General features: G+C 43.4%; 1 protein-coding gene across 1 annotated transcript in view; it reads right to left on the bottom strand.

Moving 5' to 3' along the window:
- LOC132879620 (desmoglein-2-like protein) overlaps nt 1-17,001 on the bottom strand; it is a 116,792-nt gene that overhangs the window by 50,636 nt on the left and 49,155 nt on the right. Inside the window, exons 8-9 of the mRNA XM_060913731.1 lie at nt 10,788-11,053; nt 9,447-9,589 (exon numbers count right to left, since the gene is read on the bottom strand). Of these exons, the coding sequence (XP_060769714.1) occupies nt 9,447-9,589; nt 10,788-11,053 (409 nt within the window). The remainder of the gene's footprint in view (nt 1-9,446; nt 9,590-10,787; nt 11,054-17,001) is intronic.

The following is a 17,001-nucleotide window of genomic DNA, read 5'->3' as shown; positions in this document are numbered from 1 at the left end:
CATCAATTACAGCATCATGGCTGCGTAGAAGAAGGGTCCAGGTACTGAACTGGCCAACCTGCAGTCCAGATCTTTCACCCATAGAAAACATTTGGCGCATCATAAAACAGACAAAAAAGACCTAAGACAGTTGAGCAACTAGAATCCTACATTAGACATGAATGGGTTAACATTCCTGTGTTGTATTGTAGTTGTAGTTTATCTCCTTACCTGTTGGTGGTGTCTTTGTTAGTTTGAACCTAAGTCAACTACAACAGAACTACACAATATGTAATGTGTTGAAGACCCAAGTAAACATATTGGTCAGGCAAAATCGGTCTCCTTGATTTATTAATGTTTTCATCCCTTGGTACAATACCAAAATATCACATGGTGTCAGAAGTGAACAAGAAGTGAACTATGGAGCAACTGAAACCTCCGAATAGTCTCAGCTTCGAGGGAAATGTTGCGGAAAACTGGCGAACATGGGTTCAGAAGTTCGACCTCTATCTCCTCGCATCTGGTTTGGTGGAGAAGAGTGAAGAAAGACGGTGTGCAACGTTTCTACATGTGGCGGGAGATGAAGCCTTGAAGGTATATAATACTATGGAATTTGGTGAGGGAGAACTGGACTTGAATGTGCTGAAAGAAAGCTTTAGGAAATACTGTGAGCCACGAAAGAATGTAACTTACCTGAGACATATCTTTTTCACGAGAGTGCAAGGACAAAACGAAACCATTGACGCATACGTGACTGATCTGAAAAATAAGGCTAAGGATTGTGGATTTGGAACCTTAACTGATGAACTGATAAAAGATCGCGTAGTGTGTGGAGTTAACAATGACGTAGTGAGGGCAAGACTCTTAAGAGAAGAGGATTTGGATTTGAAAAGGGCATTAGACATTTGTTGAGCTAATGAAGTTACACAAAGCCACATGAAAGCTTTGCTAGAGGAATCAGACATTGTAGTGAATAAAATAACGAAAACAAAGCCCAGAGCTAAGCAAGATAACACGAATGCTAAAAGTGCAAGGAAAGAAAGTGAGGAATGCACAAGATGTGGATACACACGAGCCAAAGAAATGTCCAGCATACGGAAAAGTTTGCAACGAGTGTTCAAGAAAGAATCACTTCGGCCATATGTGCAAAACACCGAAACAAAAAGGCAATGCAAAGAAAACAGAGAGAAAAGTTAATGAATTAGAACAGGAAGAAAATGCTGAAATGTTTCTAGGTTGCATTGAAATGAAAGAAAATGTGCCAATCAAGCGTCTGGATGTAGTCTCTGCAAATGAAAAGGAAAATCAGAAATGGGCACAAGCACTGAAAATAAATAACCATGCATTGGCATTTAAACTAGACACTGGAGCAGAGTGCAATGTATTGCCGTTCAAAGAATTTGAGAAAGTAGCGAACAAGAAAGCACTACTGAAATCCAATTGCAGGCTTGTTACATATTCTGGCCAAACGATGGTGCCAAAGGGCAAGGCAAAGCTCAAGTGCTACCACAAAGACAAGGAATATGAGCTTGAATTCCAAGTTGTTGATAGTAATTCACCAGCAATTATTGGCAGAGATGCATGCACAGAGATAGGTCTGATCAAAAGAGTGTTCAAAATAGGAAATGAAGACGATGTCTTGGGTGAATATGAAGATTTATTCACAGGCTTAGGATGTGTTCCAGGATTACACCATATTCAGCTGGACAAAGATGTTCCACCAGTCATTCATCCACCGCGCAAAGTACCTGTAGCATTGAAAAACAGAGTTAAAGAAGAACTAAACAGAATGGAAGACATTGGAGTCATTGCGAGACAAACAGAGCCTACAGACTGGGTGAATAGCATGGCGACTGTAGTCAAACCGAACAAACTTAGGATTTGTATTGACCCACAAGATCTGAACAAAGCAATATGCCGAGAGCATTATCCACTACGCACAGTTGAAGAGATAGTCGCTGAAATGCCAAATGCCAAAGTGTTCTCTGTACTGGATGCCAACCATGGCTTCTGGCAAGTGCAACTCGACGATGAAAGCTCCAAGCTGTGTACTTTCAACACTCCGTTTGGAAGGTATCGGTTCCTGAGATTACCTTTCGGTATCTCATCCGCTCCAGAGGTGTTTCAAAAGTGCCAAGATCCTTCGTCATCAAAACACCTGATGGAAACACCTACAGAAGAAACAGGCGACACCTGCTGAAAACCAGAGAAAAGACTTTCACAACACAGAGTCCTCCACATCTGGAAGACTATGATCCAGGAGAAAGACAACCTGCAGAAAGTGACGCATCATTCCAGACACCTGCATCGTCACCTGTGAAAACATCTGCAACACCTACCGTGAATGAAGACGTGGTCAAGAGGTCACGAGTGGGCAGAGTGATCAAACCACCATCACGTTACTCTCCAAGAACTTGAGTATTGAAGAAAAAAAAAGTTTTTGCAATTTTCTGTTTCTGTAAGGCATTGTTTAAGTTGTGAATTTTAAGTAATAGAAAAAAGTAATACTGCCAAGGAACATTTAGTTGTAAGGTTAAACAGTGAAGTAAGAGAGTTTTATTTAGTACAAGAAATAATATGTTTTGGTTTGCAAAGACAAGTCATTAATTAACAGAAGTTACAGGATAGAACTGTTAAGGGAATATCTATCTTAAGGAGAGAGATGTGATGTATTGTAGTTGTAGTTTACCTCTTTACCTGTTGGTGGCATCCTTGTTAGTTTGGACCTAAGTCAAGTACAACAGAACTACACAATATGTAATGTGTTGAAGGCCCAAGTAAACATATTGGTCATGCGAAATCGGTCTCCTTGATTTATTAATGTTTTCATCCCTTGGTACAATACCAAAATATCACAATTCCTATCCCTAAACTTGAGCAACTTGTCTCCTCAGTCCCCAGATGTTTACAGACTGTTGTAAAGAGAAAAGGGGATGTCTCACAGTGGTAAACATGGCCTTGTCCCAACGTTTTTGAGATGTGTTGTTGTCATGAAATTTAAAATCACCTAATTTTTCTCTTTAAATGATACATTTTCTCAGTTTAAACATTTGATACGTCATCTATGTTCTATTCTGAATAAAATATGGAAATTTGAAACTTCCAGATAATTGCATTCCATTTTTATTTACAATTTGGACTTTGTCCCAACTTTTTTGGACTTGGGGTTGTACATGTTGGTCCTGGGATCGAGATGCTGACCTCTTCTGCTCCTCAGACCTGCCTAATCCATCCTGGTGCCCTGCGTCTGGTTGGAGTCTCATTGCATCGCTCCTGTGGAGGACGGCCCCATGAGGACAGTTGAAAGTCACACCTGGAGGACACTCTGGACTCTTACAGTAATGCTTTTATGGCTGAGGACTACAGTTGACTTGCTAACTTTAGGACTGCAGTTGTCATGAACAGTTTTACACTCAAGCTTCCATCAATGAAGAGCTTATAACATCAACGAAACTGACTTCATGTTAAAACTGTTAATATTATAGTCATGCTGTCTGTTGTTGCCCAAATGAGGATGGGTTCCCTTTTGAGTCTGGTTCCTCTCGAGGTTTCTTCCTTATGTCGTCTGAGGGAGTTTTTCCTTGCCACCGTTGCCACAGGCTTGCTCATTGGGGATAGATTAGGGATAAAATTAGCTCATGTTTTAAGTCGTTCAAATTCTGTAAAGCTGCTTTGCGACAATGTTTATTGTTAAAAGCGCTATACAAATAAGCTTGACTTGACTTGACTTGACTTGACTTGACTTGACTGTTCCTCCTGGGTGATTCAATGCAAGAGTAGGAACTGACCATGAATCCTGGCCGATCTGCTTCGGGCACTCAGGTGTTGGCAAACTCAACGAGAATGGGCAGAGACTTCTGGAACTTTGCTCCTACCACAATCTCTGCATCACCAACACATTCTTCATCACCAAGCCCCAACACAGAGTCTCCTGGCATCACCCCAGATCTAGGCACTGGCACCAGCTGGACCTTGCCATCAACAGATGGCCTGCGTTGAACAACGTGCTTGTCACCCACAGCTATCACAGTACAGACTGTGATACTGACCACTCCTTGGTCATGAGTATAGTGCATATCCAGCCCAAGAGGATCCATCGCTCCAACCAGAAAGGCCACCCACGCATCAACACCACCAGAACCTTTAACCCTGACCTGCTTGGCTGCTTTGCCAACTTAGTCAGCCAGGCTCTCCAGGACTGCCCTACAGAAAATGCTGAAAAGAGATGGGAACATATTCACAAAGCCATCTACACCTCAGCAATGGACACTTTTGGCAAGAAAGAAGAGAAGAACACTGACTGGTTTGAAGCCAGCTTGACCCAACTTGAACCTGCGATTAAGGCCAAAAGAACAGTTCTCATCCCTCATAAGAGGGACCCATTGGAAAAGACCCTAGCTGCCCGCCATAGAGCCAGAAGTGATGCCCAGCAGATTGCTCAACACTGCGCCAACGAGTACTGTCTGAACCTGTGTCAGAGCATTCAACTGTCTGCTGATGTCAGCAATATATAAGGCCTGTACGATGGCATGAAGAAGGCGTTTGGGCCTGCCATTTCCAAGATTGGGCCACTAAAATCTTCCACAGGAAACATCATCACAGACCACAGCAAGCAGATGGAAAGATGGGCAGAGCACTACCAGGAACTCTATGCCAGGGAAAACGTTGTCACCGTGGCTGCCTTGGACAGCATCGAGGACCTTCCTGTGCTGGTGGAACTTGTCACCCCTCCTACCAAAGCTGAAGTCATCAAGGCCATCGACTCACCTGTGGCAAAGCTCCAAGAAAAGCCGGCATCCCACCTGAAGTCATCAAGGCTGGCAAGCAGACTGCCATGCTTCAACACGTGGATCAACTTCTCTGCCAGTGCTGGGAGGAGGAATCAGTACCTCAGGAGATGTGGGACACAAACATCGTCACCCTGTTTAAGAATAAAGGAGACTGCAGCAACTGCAACATCTACAGAGGCATCTCTCTCCTCAGCAATTTTGTGAAAGCCTTCGCCCAGGTGGTGCTCAACAGACATCAGACCCTCGCTGACAGAGTCTACCCTGAAGCTAAGTGCGGATTCTGGGCTGGGAGATCTACTGTCAACATGATCTTCTCATTGCGTCAGCTGCAGGAGAAGTGCAGAGAGCAGCAACAGCCCCTCTACATTGCCTTCATAGACCTGACGAAGGCATTTGACCTGGTCAGCAGGAAAGGACTGTTTGCTCTTCTCCAAAAGATTGAGTGCCCACCCAAGCTCCTCTGGATAATTACATCCTTCCATGAAGACATGACAGACACAGTCCTCTTCAACGGGTCCACATCTGACCCCTTCCCAATCAGCAGTGGAGTCAAACATGGCTGTGTCCTAGCACCCACCCTCTTTGGCATCTTCTTCTCCCTGCTTCTGTCCCACCCCTTTGCTGTGTCTGAGGACGGCATCTTCATCCACACAAGGAGCGATGGCAGCATGTACAACCTGGCCTGACTACGTGCAAAGACCAAGACACGCCAAGCCCTGATCAGGGAGATGTTGTTTGCTGCTGCTGCTGCTGCTCTGACTGCACAGACTGACACAGCCCTCCAGAGACTCATCAACTGCTTTGCAGCTGCCTACAATGCCTTCAGTCTGACCATCAGTCTGAAAAAGGCCAACATCATGGGCCAAGACGTCAGCACTGCCCTGAACATCTGCAGAAGTGACTACACACTGGAGGTGGTCAAAGAATTCACTTACTTGGGCTCCACCATCTCCATCAACCTCTCCCTCAAATCAGAGCTCAACAAGTGCATTGGCAAGGCAGCCACAGCAATGGCCCACTTGTCCAAGAGAATGTGGGAGAACACCAAGCTGACCACCAACACCAAGACGAAGGTATCCCAGGTCTGTGTGCTCAGCATGTTGCTCTACAGCAGCAAGTCCTGGACACTCTACGCCCTCCAGGAAAGACGGCTCAACACCTTCCATCTCTGCTGCCTTAGAAGACTCCTGGGAATCATCTGGCATGACCACATCTCCAACACAGCTGTCCTGCAGCAGGCAAACATGCCAAGCATGTTTGCTTTGTTCTCCCAGTGCTGCATGTGCTGGCTGGGCCATGTGAGCCATATGGAGGATGGCCGCATCCCCAAGGACCTGTTGTACGGTGAGCTGGCCAGCAGTATGAGACCCATGGGCAGGCCAACTCTGCACTATAAAGACGTCTGCAAGCGGGACATGAAAGCCTGCAACATCAACCCATCAACCTGGGAGAAGCTGGAAGCTGACTGCAATGGCTGGAGGATGACAGTCAAGCTCGGCATCCAACAGAGCGAACACAGGAGAGAGGAGCAGTGGACCCAGAGATGACAACAGAAGAAACAAAGAGTGGACTCACTGCCCTCTGAGGCCTTTACATGCAGCAACTGCAGCAAGACCTGCCACTCCAGAATTGGACTGTTCAGCCACAGCAGGCGCTGCGCCTCTACCACTGACTGACCCAAGGCGCAAAATTCCATTGTCTCCCGAGACAGATGGATGCCATTATTATTATTATTATTATTATTATTATTAACACTTTAGAAATTGTCACACTTCTATTTAAGCCTCTATAATTTTCAGCTAGTGATTTCAACTCTCTCTTATGCAAACAGGTTATATATGCTGTTAATGTAATGTTTAGGACTCTGGACTTTGAATCCAGTGATCCGAGTTCAAATCTCAGTGGGACCTCATCCTTTTGGCAGCACTATTCTGGGTTCGAGCCCAGCAGAAGCAGGGACCTTTCTGTGTGGAGTTTGCATGTTCTCCTGTGTCTGTGTGGATTTCCTCTGGGTGCTCTGGTTTCCCCCACAGTTCAAAGACATGCAGTTAGGTTAACCTGGGGTGACCTTGGGCTGAAGTGCCCTTGAGCAAGGCATCTAACGCCCAACTGCTCCCTGGGTGCTACAGCATAGCTGCCCACTGCTCTGGGTATGTGTGTGTGCTCATTGTTCACATGTGTGCACATGTGTGTTCACTGCTTCAGATGGGTTAAATGCAGAGAGGAATTTCACTGTGCTTAAATGTACGTGTGATAAATAAAGCTGTTCTTTTTCTTGATTACTTGGTGGGGACTTCCAGGCAGGACCATATCATACCTACAGATAGTATGATATACTTTATCAAGACTTCTGATCTTGAGTATTTCATTTGTTTTGAATATACTTTATTGGTGCCCTGACATCTGCAATTTTATAGCCTCCTCATGCTCATTTCAACTTCCCCATGACTGGGTGTAGATATTTCAATAGTAGGTAGGTCATCTGGTGGTAGCAGATGTGGATAATTCTTAGGGTCTCTAGTTCAGGCTGTGGATCATAGGGACGTCCAGAAAAGTGTTTTGAGAAATGTTCTTCCAGTTTCCTTGGCTGAATCAGTGGCCTAGTCACACGTGACAGTGACGTGTGTTTCTTCATCAATCTGAACTCCTCTTTGGTATTGCATTGTTCATGCATGAGATTCAGCTCATTTGCCTTAGATTCAAAATTGGTGGTTCTTTTTTTAATTTTGTGCAAAGTTTCCTGACCTCATAGGCTGTCTTCTTTTTTTACTGGGTCTTTTTCATCATGGTATTGCACTAAGAGTGCTTGATAATCATTACTTGTCCATGGTTTTCCAATTTCATCCTTAATTTGCTTAGCAATTGTCTCTGTAGAAGCCTATTGTATGGCATTTGTGACTAACTCTTCAATTTCTTTAACCATTTATGCTGATAACTCAGTTGCTAGCAGATAATCAAGATCAGCACTTTATGCATCTTGAATGGAAGCATCATCTCTTAGGTGATGAAGATCTGGATGTACTGCACTGGAGACCCACTTTTTGTAAAAGATTTTTCTGACCATTTCTTTCTCAGGAAGTGGGCATCCAAAACTACGATCTGGTGGTCTGAATCAAAAGGCTGGCTTTGCATAGGGTATGCTCTGCAGTTCTTTGTAACACATTTGACATACCATTCTGCCATTATATAATCCAGTCTTCACTTATGCCCAATATTTGAATGGAAGGACCATTTGTGCTCATCTGATCTTGTTGCGAACATTGTGCTGACATTATGTTCACAATCACCCCAATTCACTATTTAAGGACTTCAACTCTCACTCTTTATTGCGATGTATATGCACAGTTCCTTGCATTTGACTTTACCCAGACTTTTGTTATTGCTCTGCTGATTCTGTTTTTTGATTTTATTTGTACTGTGGACTGCATTGGAATGATATCCTGCCCTTTTTTTTGGTGGACTCCCCCCCTTATAATAGTAAAGTGACCTTGGGTATGAGCAAGGTGCTGTATAAATGTAACCTACTACTACTGCTTCTACTACTAATAATAATTGCTTCTGATATTCTGTTTGTGCCTCACCTGACCTTTGCCTGTTTTTTTTATACTGCCTTTTGTCTCATGATTTGGATCTGTTTACCAGTGCCCTCTTAAACATTGTTCTCTCTCTCTCTCCCTCTCTCTCTCACACACACACACACACACACACACACACACACACACACACACACACACACACACACGTGATTTCCCTATCACATTTTAACATCCACTTGCCCCTACACTGTAACACTGGCTATAGCTTATTACTTCTGATCACCATTTGTGCCTTAATTATCATACACACTACTGATTCTTATTTGTATATATTGTATCACTATTTATATTGAATTATTCCTTGGCTGCTATTGTTGCTATATCTGACCAGTATTAGTTCGCTAATTCCTGTCAGCTATTTCAATAAATGGTATCTTTGAAATAAACTGTGTCCTGTTTATTGTTACAATATTCACTGAAGTGCCAACCTCTGCCAAGGAAAGTATTCTCATTGCCTTCACCCATTTGGTTGTATGAATGTTATAGCTCGAGAGTAAATGTATTACATTAGAGCTACAATACTCATTAAACTATAGCAACATCACCACCAAGTTATTCCATTGATTTTAATAGTTTAGCTATAAACTATTAGATACTTGAATTAATGATTAATGACTTTATGAGACTGATCCCTTTTTACATGAGACTGATTTGATTCATTTTAAGTTTAGCTGTAAACTATTAGGTGCTTGAATTAATGTTTAATGAATTTATGAGACTGGTTTGATGAGACTGATTTGATAAGCCTATTGCACCTACACTGCTATAACATACAGTATGTAAGTGATAAAAGGAACTATGTAACTTTTTTTGGTGGACATTCCACAATATAAAATGTATATAAAGGGATTAAAATGTATATAAAGGAATAAAAAGCATGAAAAGGAATACAACATTAAAGGATGTGTTCTCATATGAAAATAATCAACTCTTCCTGTCATTAATTATTATCCTCTGTACAGCATAGGTAATTCCTGACCTTGTCACAGTTGCCTAATCCTATCATCTGTATCACTGGGTTGTATATTGCACATTCTTGAAAGAACAGCCACATGGCTGCTCCCATCTTTGGCTAACTTACCATTGGTGATGCCTAAGATTGTCATGTAGTAAACCCCATTGATCAGGAACTTGGACTCATAGTCTGGATATTTGTTGAGTTTGATCTCAGCTGTTTTCTCATTAATGCTCACCCAGTTGTCAACATCTTTTCCTTTTAGATACCTACAGCAATAAAATAATGATAATGTTTAGCTCTGACAACAGTTTCAGCCTTAAGCCATAACTTTAAACAAAGATCCAGTATAAAGTCCAATGTTAATTACAGCAAGAGAACAATTGCACAATATCAAAACTTCTTCCGTGAGGTGAGTGTGAGGTGGCTGCAAGAATTAACACTACTTAAAATGAACAAACTAGGTTTATATGATTCAGGATAAAACAGAAAGAATAAGAGAAATACCTTGCCAAAAGCTATTTTAATAAATTATTTAATATGTAGACCACTCCAGTATGCAAAGTTTTCGAATTCTCTTCTCTCATCTGTTAAAATATTAATGAATTCTATTCTTCACCTTAGCCACAGTTTTAAAAATGAACTAAATCCATGGTGCACAGTTCAGGCCAACATTACCTTCTTTCATATGAATGCTTTAATAAAGATGGTCCAAAAACATGCTTGGAGGTGGACTGGCTATTCTAAATTGTGAATGAATGTGTGAATGTTTGTGTGCATAGTGCCTTGCAATGGACTGCCATCCCATCCAAGGACAGGTTCTGGATCCTTTGCAACCATGACTAGGATAAAGTGCTTTCTGAAGGTTAATAAAGTAATTAATTTGTGCAGCAATAACTAAATTTGACATGCTATAATGTCTAAATAGATATTCAGGCTTAGCCATACATCTATTGATAAGTAATGAAGCATTAATAAAGAGAAAGTCAGCTCCCACATAATCATCTGAGTGGGAATTTATAAGTTGGAATTTTTTTGATAGCCTCGATTTTTCTGGCCAAACCCAGAATTGAGACAAGTGACTATGTAAACATGTCGTGTTAAAGAGAAGAAGAAGAAGAAGAAGAAGAAGAAGAAGAAGAAGAAGAGGACTTTATTTCTCACACATAAAGTACATTACTGGACAGTAATGTAAAATACAGAAATACTGATTAGTTACTCAGAGCCTTTAACCATTGAACCACCACTGTCCATAAATAAATCGACCTTGTTCCCACAAGGAAATTAACTCTTTAAATTTTCAACAATAAATTCAAACACTCACTTCAGTTCTATTGGAGATCAGTAATGTATACACTAATATTTAACACAATGCTTATGGTAGCTTATGTTAGATTTTTTTAAAAAAATCTCCATTTTGATATCTGAAACACTTTCACATCTGGAATTTTAGTTCATATTTCTCACCTGATGTTAGTGGCCGTTGATTGTGTATCAGTGTCATTGGCTGTGAAGATGGTGATGACCTTATTCAGGTCAATGGTGGTACTGTCTTCAGAGATGGAGACAGTTTTGACAGCGGGGACGAACTGAGGGGCTTCAGGCACATTTAGCACTCTGATCTTAATGCGGTATTTTCTGCGCTCGCCAATCACCACTGACTTGTGATAAGGCGCCTTGTTGTCGACCACCACTTCCAGATCGATCTCTTTCAACTCTTCATAGTTCAGCTCCTTTAAAAGATAATTAAAAAGAAATCAGAGAATAAAATAAGAGAATAGAATAGAATGCCTTTATTGTCACTATAAACATGTACAATGAGATTAAAGTGGATTTTTTTTTAAATAAGGGTTTATGGAGAAAGAGTAGAAAGTAAATAAATGTTATAGGCTTTGGTTGACAGTATGATTCTTAAGTTTAGTCATAATTCAGGCTGTTACAGTTTGTATACAGTTTAAAGTATGCTAATAAGAAGGTAGTGAGAATTCAAGGATTTTTATTTTTATGAAATATGGTCAACATCACTCATATGCGTATACATTTTGATATATTTCTCTGGTCTTATCCTTTGTACATAATGTTTCCACACATCATTAATGTTTTAAGTGTAGGTGTTGCACAAAATTGCAAATAGTAGAGGACCTTGGTGAGAATGTATGCACATAATTTAGGAGAGGATAATTCAACTGTTATAGGGTAATTTGAACCCAAGGAACAACTTGGGATGTGTGCCAAAATCGCTATCTGGGGCGAACAGGCCGAAAATTACCAATCCAAGATGGTTGCCGGTAGCCATATTGAAAATATCAATTTTTGAACCACTCACCACAGAAGTATGTGCAATACCTCATTTTATTGGTTTTTGGGTATGGGGAATCCATTAGTGACATCTTTTTCATGATTGAAGGACAAGGGAACAAGCTATGGTAAAGGGTAAGGTAAAAAAAAAAAGAAAAAAAAACACCAAAAATTGGCCAAAATTGCAGTTTCACAGAAAACATTAGAAAAACAGAATAATTCTACCTCAAACATGAAACCATGGAATTGGGAGACCTACAGTATGCATATAATTTAGGAGAGTATAAGAAAGCAAGCATTTGCTGCTTTGCGACAATGTTTATTGTTAAAAGCGCTGTACAAATAAACTTGATTTGATTTGATTTGATTAATATAAAGAAATTGTATTTTCAATCATACTATTATGCTCAATGGAATGTTAATTTAAAATGAAAAATACAAAACAAAACTTATTACTTTAGTAGGCAGCAATATCTTGAGAGCCTAAATGTTTAACAGCCAACAATACAACTTTTAACATCACATTATTACTGTTTATGTGTCACATAAACCAGGGTCAGGAACATGAAGAGTAACACAATAATAATACCGTAATACCAGTGGCCATCTTGGATCGGTAATTTTCAGGCTGTTCGCCCCGGATAGCGATTTTGGCACACATCCCAAGTTATTCCTTGGGGTCAAATTAGCCTGTAACAGTTGAGTAATCCTCTCCTAAATCGTGTGCAAGACTAAAAAGGTCCTAGACTAAAAAGTCGACATTCTAAAACCAAAAATTCTGATGAAATTCTTTATTTTTCAATGTAGTGATGCAGAATTTTCTAAGTATGTTCGATGAGCACCAGGGATAAAAAAAAAAAAGCACAGGGATGATGAGATTGATGGGGAAAAGAGGACTGGCATCATCTTTTAGACATCAAAAATCCTCCCTCATAAACAGTTTCATCACAGTTGTCTGCTTCTTCCATTTTGCTACTAATATACAGTTTTTGGGTAATATTAATATCACAGGAAGTGATAATAATGCAGGCTAAAATTTGTCATGAAGGCAGAGATTACATTTTATTTTCCTTCATGAGCATGCAAAAACAACTGCAAATCAACAAAAATATTGGAGGTTTTGGCTAATTCATACCAAATCACAACATGAACAGGACTAGACCCATCCATCCACTATCTGTAACCGCTTATCCTGTGCAGGGCTGCGGGCAAGCTGGAGCCTATACCAGCTGACTATGGGCGAGAGGCGGGGTACTCCGTGGACAAATTGCCAGGTCATCACAGGGCTGACACATAGAGACAAACAACGATTCACATTCACACTCATACCTACAGTCAATTTAGAGTCACAAATTAACCTAACCTGCATGCACAGCAAAATTCCCAGTGTTGAATTAACACCCAGAGTGTTTATATAGGTCCAATTCACGGGCGATTGCTCTAAGACAACGAGGGAGGCTCAGCCTCCTCTAAAAATGACGAACATCGGTGTAGGATGAATTGCGCTAGGCTTATGTTATAGCCGACCTTATAACATTGCCATTTCAGATCCGGAATCATAGAAATATATGTGCTCAATCCAACTACAGTGCGAAATCATTCCGTTATAACTTTCCCCAGTTCGCCTAATGTGTGCATGAGTTTTTCCCCCTCATGACAGCGCGATGCAGCCCAGCCTCAGTGGACTTCAATGGCATTTGGGAGCTATGCGCTTTTCAATCTCAAAATGCAAGACGGTTATTGGACAAATACTGCGAAAATGCCGGCCCCACGGACTCCCAGCCTCACAGTGGGAGGAACATGGCAGTTTCCGCGAGGAGACTGGTGATTGGTGAAAGCGGTCGGATATTTTCTTTGATTGACAGCTCGTTTCAACTATAGACAGGCAGCGGTGAATTTCAGTTCAGTCCCATGCAGATTCGCAAGTGCTATGGTGTATTGTAAGAGATCAGCTTACATTTCGATTTCATTCATTACATACGGTTTCTACCAGCTATTTTAGTTTGTATATATTTTCATTGTAAATAAAGTGTAAATATAGTGTTGTCAAGTTTGCTATCTTAGTTCCAGAAATTTTGTATATTTGAGTGACTGAACTTGAACTTGAGGGGGCTAGTCAGCTAGCAAGAAAGCTGCGCATGGATGCCAAGCATTGCTGATTTAATTTTGGCGAAGCCATTTGCCAGTCTTCCTTTCGAGGAAAAAATTAAAATTAAAAAGCAGGGTAGACCAACGCCTCAAATTGACTTGGTGAAAAAGGTAGGGAATAATACTCGTTCCTTTCAGCTCTCCTGGTACGAGAAAGTGAATTGGCTAACAGCAAGTGACCCACATCAACAACAGTAAATAGGCTACTTTAGTAATATGTCATGGATGGACCAAAAATATAGAATCTATTTAAAATGTTTATGCTGAATATATTATATTGGAATATATATTTTTCTGGATATGAATTAAACACAGCTATAATTTGGAAAACATTTTTAAACAAAAACACAGCTGAGAACATTTCACACTACAGACCTGGATTAAAAGTGAAGGGTTATCAAAATTGTCAATAAAACATTTCTCAGTCAAAATAAGTAAAATATAGGGAAAGTGTCATTGAATGAAATGTGTGGCACCCAGCTCTATGTTTGGCTCCCCAAGGTCAGTGCTTGTGCCTATTCCAGAACACTCTGCTGCTACTGCTGAGGTTGCTGACAAAGAGCTGCTTTCAATAATGATCAATTTTTAAACAACATGCCACAATTTAAAAATATCTCGTCTCGTCTCGTCTCGTCTTCTTCCGCTTTATCTGGGACCGGGTCGCGGAGGCAGCAGTCTAAGCAGGGAAGCCCAAACTTCCCTTTCCCCAGACACCTCGGCCAGCTCCTCGGGAAGAACACCGAGGCGTTCCCAGGCCAGCCGAGAGACATAGTCCCTCCAGCGTGTCCTGGGTCTTCCCCGGGGCCTCCTCCCGGGGGGACATGCCTGGAACACCTCCCCAGGGAGGCGTCCAGGAGGCATCCGAAAAAGATGCCCGAGCCACCTCAGCTGATTCCTCTCGATGTGGAGCAGCAGCGGCTCTACTCCGAGCTCCTCCCGAGTGACTGTGCTTCTCACCCTATCTCTAAGGGAGCGCCCAGCCACCCTGCGAAGGAAACTCATTTCGGCCGCTTGTATCCGCGATCTTGTCCTTTCGGTCATTACCCAAAGCTCATGACCATAGGTGAGAGTCGGAACGTAGATCGACCGGTAAATTGAGAGCTTCGCCTTTTGGCTCAGCTCCTTCTTCACCACAACGGACCGGTAAAGCGACCGCATCACTGCGGAGGCTGCACCGATCCGCCTGTCGATCTCACGCTCCATCCTTCCCTCACTCGTGAACAAGATCCCGAGATACTTAAACTCCTCCACTTGAGGCAGAACTTCTCCACCAACCTGGAGAGGGCAAGCCACCCTTTTCCGGTCGAGAACCATGGCCTCGGACTTGGAGGTGCTGATTCTCATCCCAGCCGCTTCACACTCGACTGCAAACCGCCCCAGTGCATGCTGAAGGTCCTGGTTTGAAGAAGCCAACAGGACAACATCATCCGCAAAAAGCAGAGATGAAATCCTGTGGTTCCCAAACAGGATTCCTTCTGGCCCCTGGCTGCGCCTAGGAATTCTGTCCATAAAAATTATGAACAGAACCGGTGACAAAGGGCAGCCCTGCCGGAGTCCAACATGCACTGGGAACAGGTCTGACTTACTGCCGGCAATGCGAACCAGACTCCTGCTCCGTTCGTACAGGGACCGGACAGCCCTTAGCAAAGAGCCCCGAACCCCATACTCCCGAAGCACCCCCCACAGAATACTACGGGGGACACGGTCGAATGCCTTCTCCAGATCCACAAAGCACATGTGGACTGGTTGGGCAAACTCCCATGAACCCTCGGGCACCCTATGAAGGGTATAGAGCTGGTCCAGTGTTCCGCGACCAGGACGAAAACCGCATTGTTCCTCCTGGATCTGAGGTTCGACTATTGGTCGAATTCTCCTCTCCAGTACCCTGGAGTAAACCTTCCCTGGGAGGCTGAGAAGTGTGATTCCCCTATAATTGGGGCACACTCTCCGGTCCCCTTTCTTAAAAAGAGGGACCACCACCCCAGTCTGCCACTCCAGAGGCACTGTCCCTGACCGCCACGCGATGTTGCAGAGGCGTGTCAACCAAGACAGCCCCACAACATCCAGAGACTTGAGATACTCAGGGCGGATCTCATCCACCCCCGGTGCCTTGCCACCGAGGAGCTTGCAAACCACCTCAGTGACTTCGGCTTGGGTAATGGACGAGTCCACCTCTGAGTCATCAGCCTCAGTCTCCTCAGTGGAAGACATGACGGTGGGATTGAGGAGATCCTCAAAGTATTCCTTCCACCGCCCGACAATGTCCCCAGTCGAGGTCAACAGCTCCCCACCCGCACTGTAAACAGTGTTGGCAGAGTACTGCTTCCCCCTCCTGAGGCACCGGACGGTTTGCCAGAATTTCTTCGAGGCCGACCGATAGTCCTTCTCCATGGCCTCCCCGAACTCCTCCCAGTTCCGAGTTTTTGCCTCCGCAACTGCCCGAGCTGCAGCACGCCTGGCCTGCCGATACCCGTCAGCTGCCTCGGGAGTCCTGGAGGTTAACATGGCCCGATAGGACTCCTTCTTCAGCTTGACGGCATCCCTTACTTCTGGTGTCCACCACCGGGTTCGGGGATTGCCGCCACGACAGGCACCGGAGACCTTGCGGCCACAGCTCTGAACAGCTGCGTCCACAATGGAGGTAGAGAACATGGTCCACTCAGACTCAATGTCCCCTGCCTCCCTCGGAAGCTGGGAAAAGCTCTCCCGGAGGTGGGAGTTAAAGACCTCCCCGACAGAGTGCTCGGCCAGACGTTCCCAGCAGACCCTCACCATACGTTTGGGCCTGCCAGGTCTGTCCAGCTTCCTCCTCCGCCAGCGGATCCAACTCACCACCAGGTGGTGATCAGTTGACAGCTCAGCCCCTCTCTTCACCCGAGTGTCCAAGACATAGGGCCAGAGATCAGATGAAACGACTACAAAGTCTATCATTGACCTCCGACCTAAGGTGTCCTGGTGCCACGTGCACTTATGGACACCCCTATGCTCGAACATGGTGTTCGTTATGGACAAACCGTGACTAGCACAGAAGTCCAATAACAAAACACCACTCGGGTTCAGATCGGGGAGGCCGTTCCTCCCAACCACACCCCTCCAGGTGTCACTGTCATCTCCCACGTGAGCATTGAAGTCCCCCAGTAACACAATGGAGTCCCCAGTCTGAGCACTCCTCAGTACCTCTCCCAGGGACTCCAAGAAGGCCGGATACTCTATACTGCTATTTGGGCCATAGGCA

The sequence above is a fragment of the Neoarius graeffei genome, chromosome 1 (genome assembly GCF_027579695.1).
Source record: "Neoarius graeffei isolate fNeoGra1 chromosome 1, fNeoGra1.pri, whole genome shotgun sequence".
Classification (NCBI taxonomy): Eukaryota; Metazoa; Chordata; class Actinopteri; order Siluriformes; family Ariidae; genus Neoarius; species Neoarius graeffei.
This window is presented reverse-complemented; position numbering and strand designations above follow the sequence as displayed.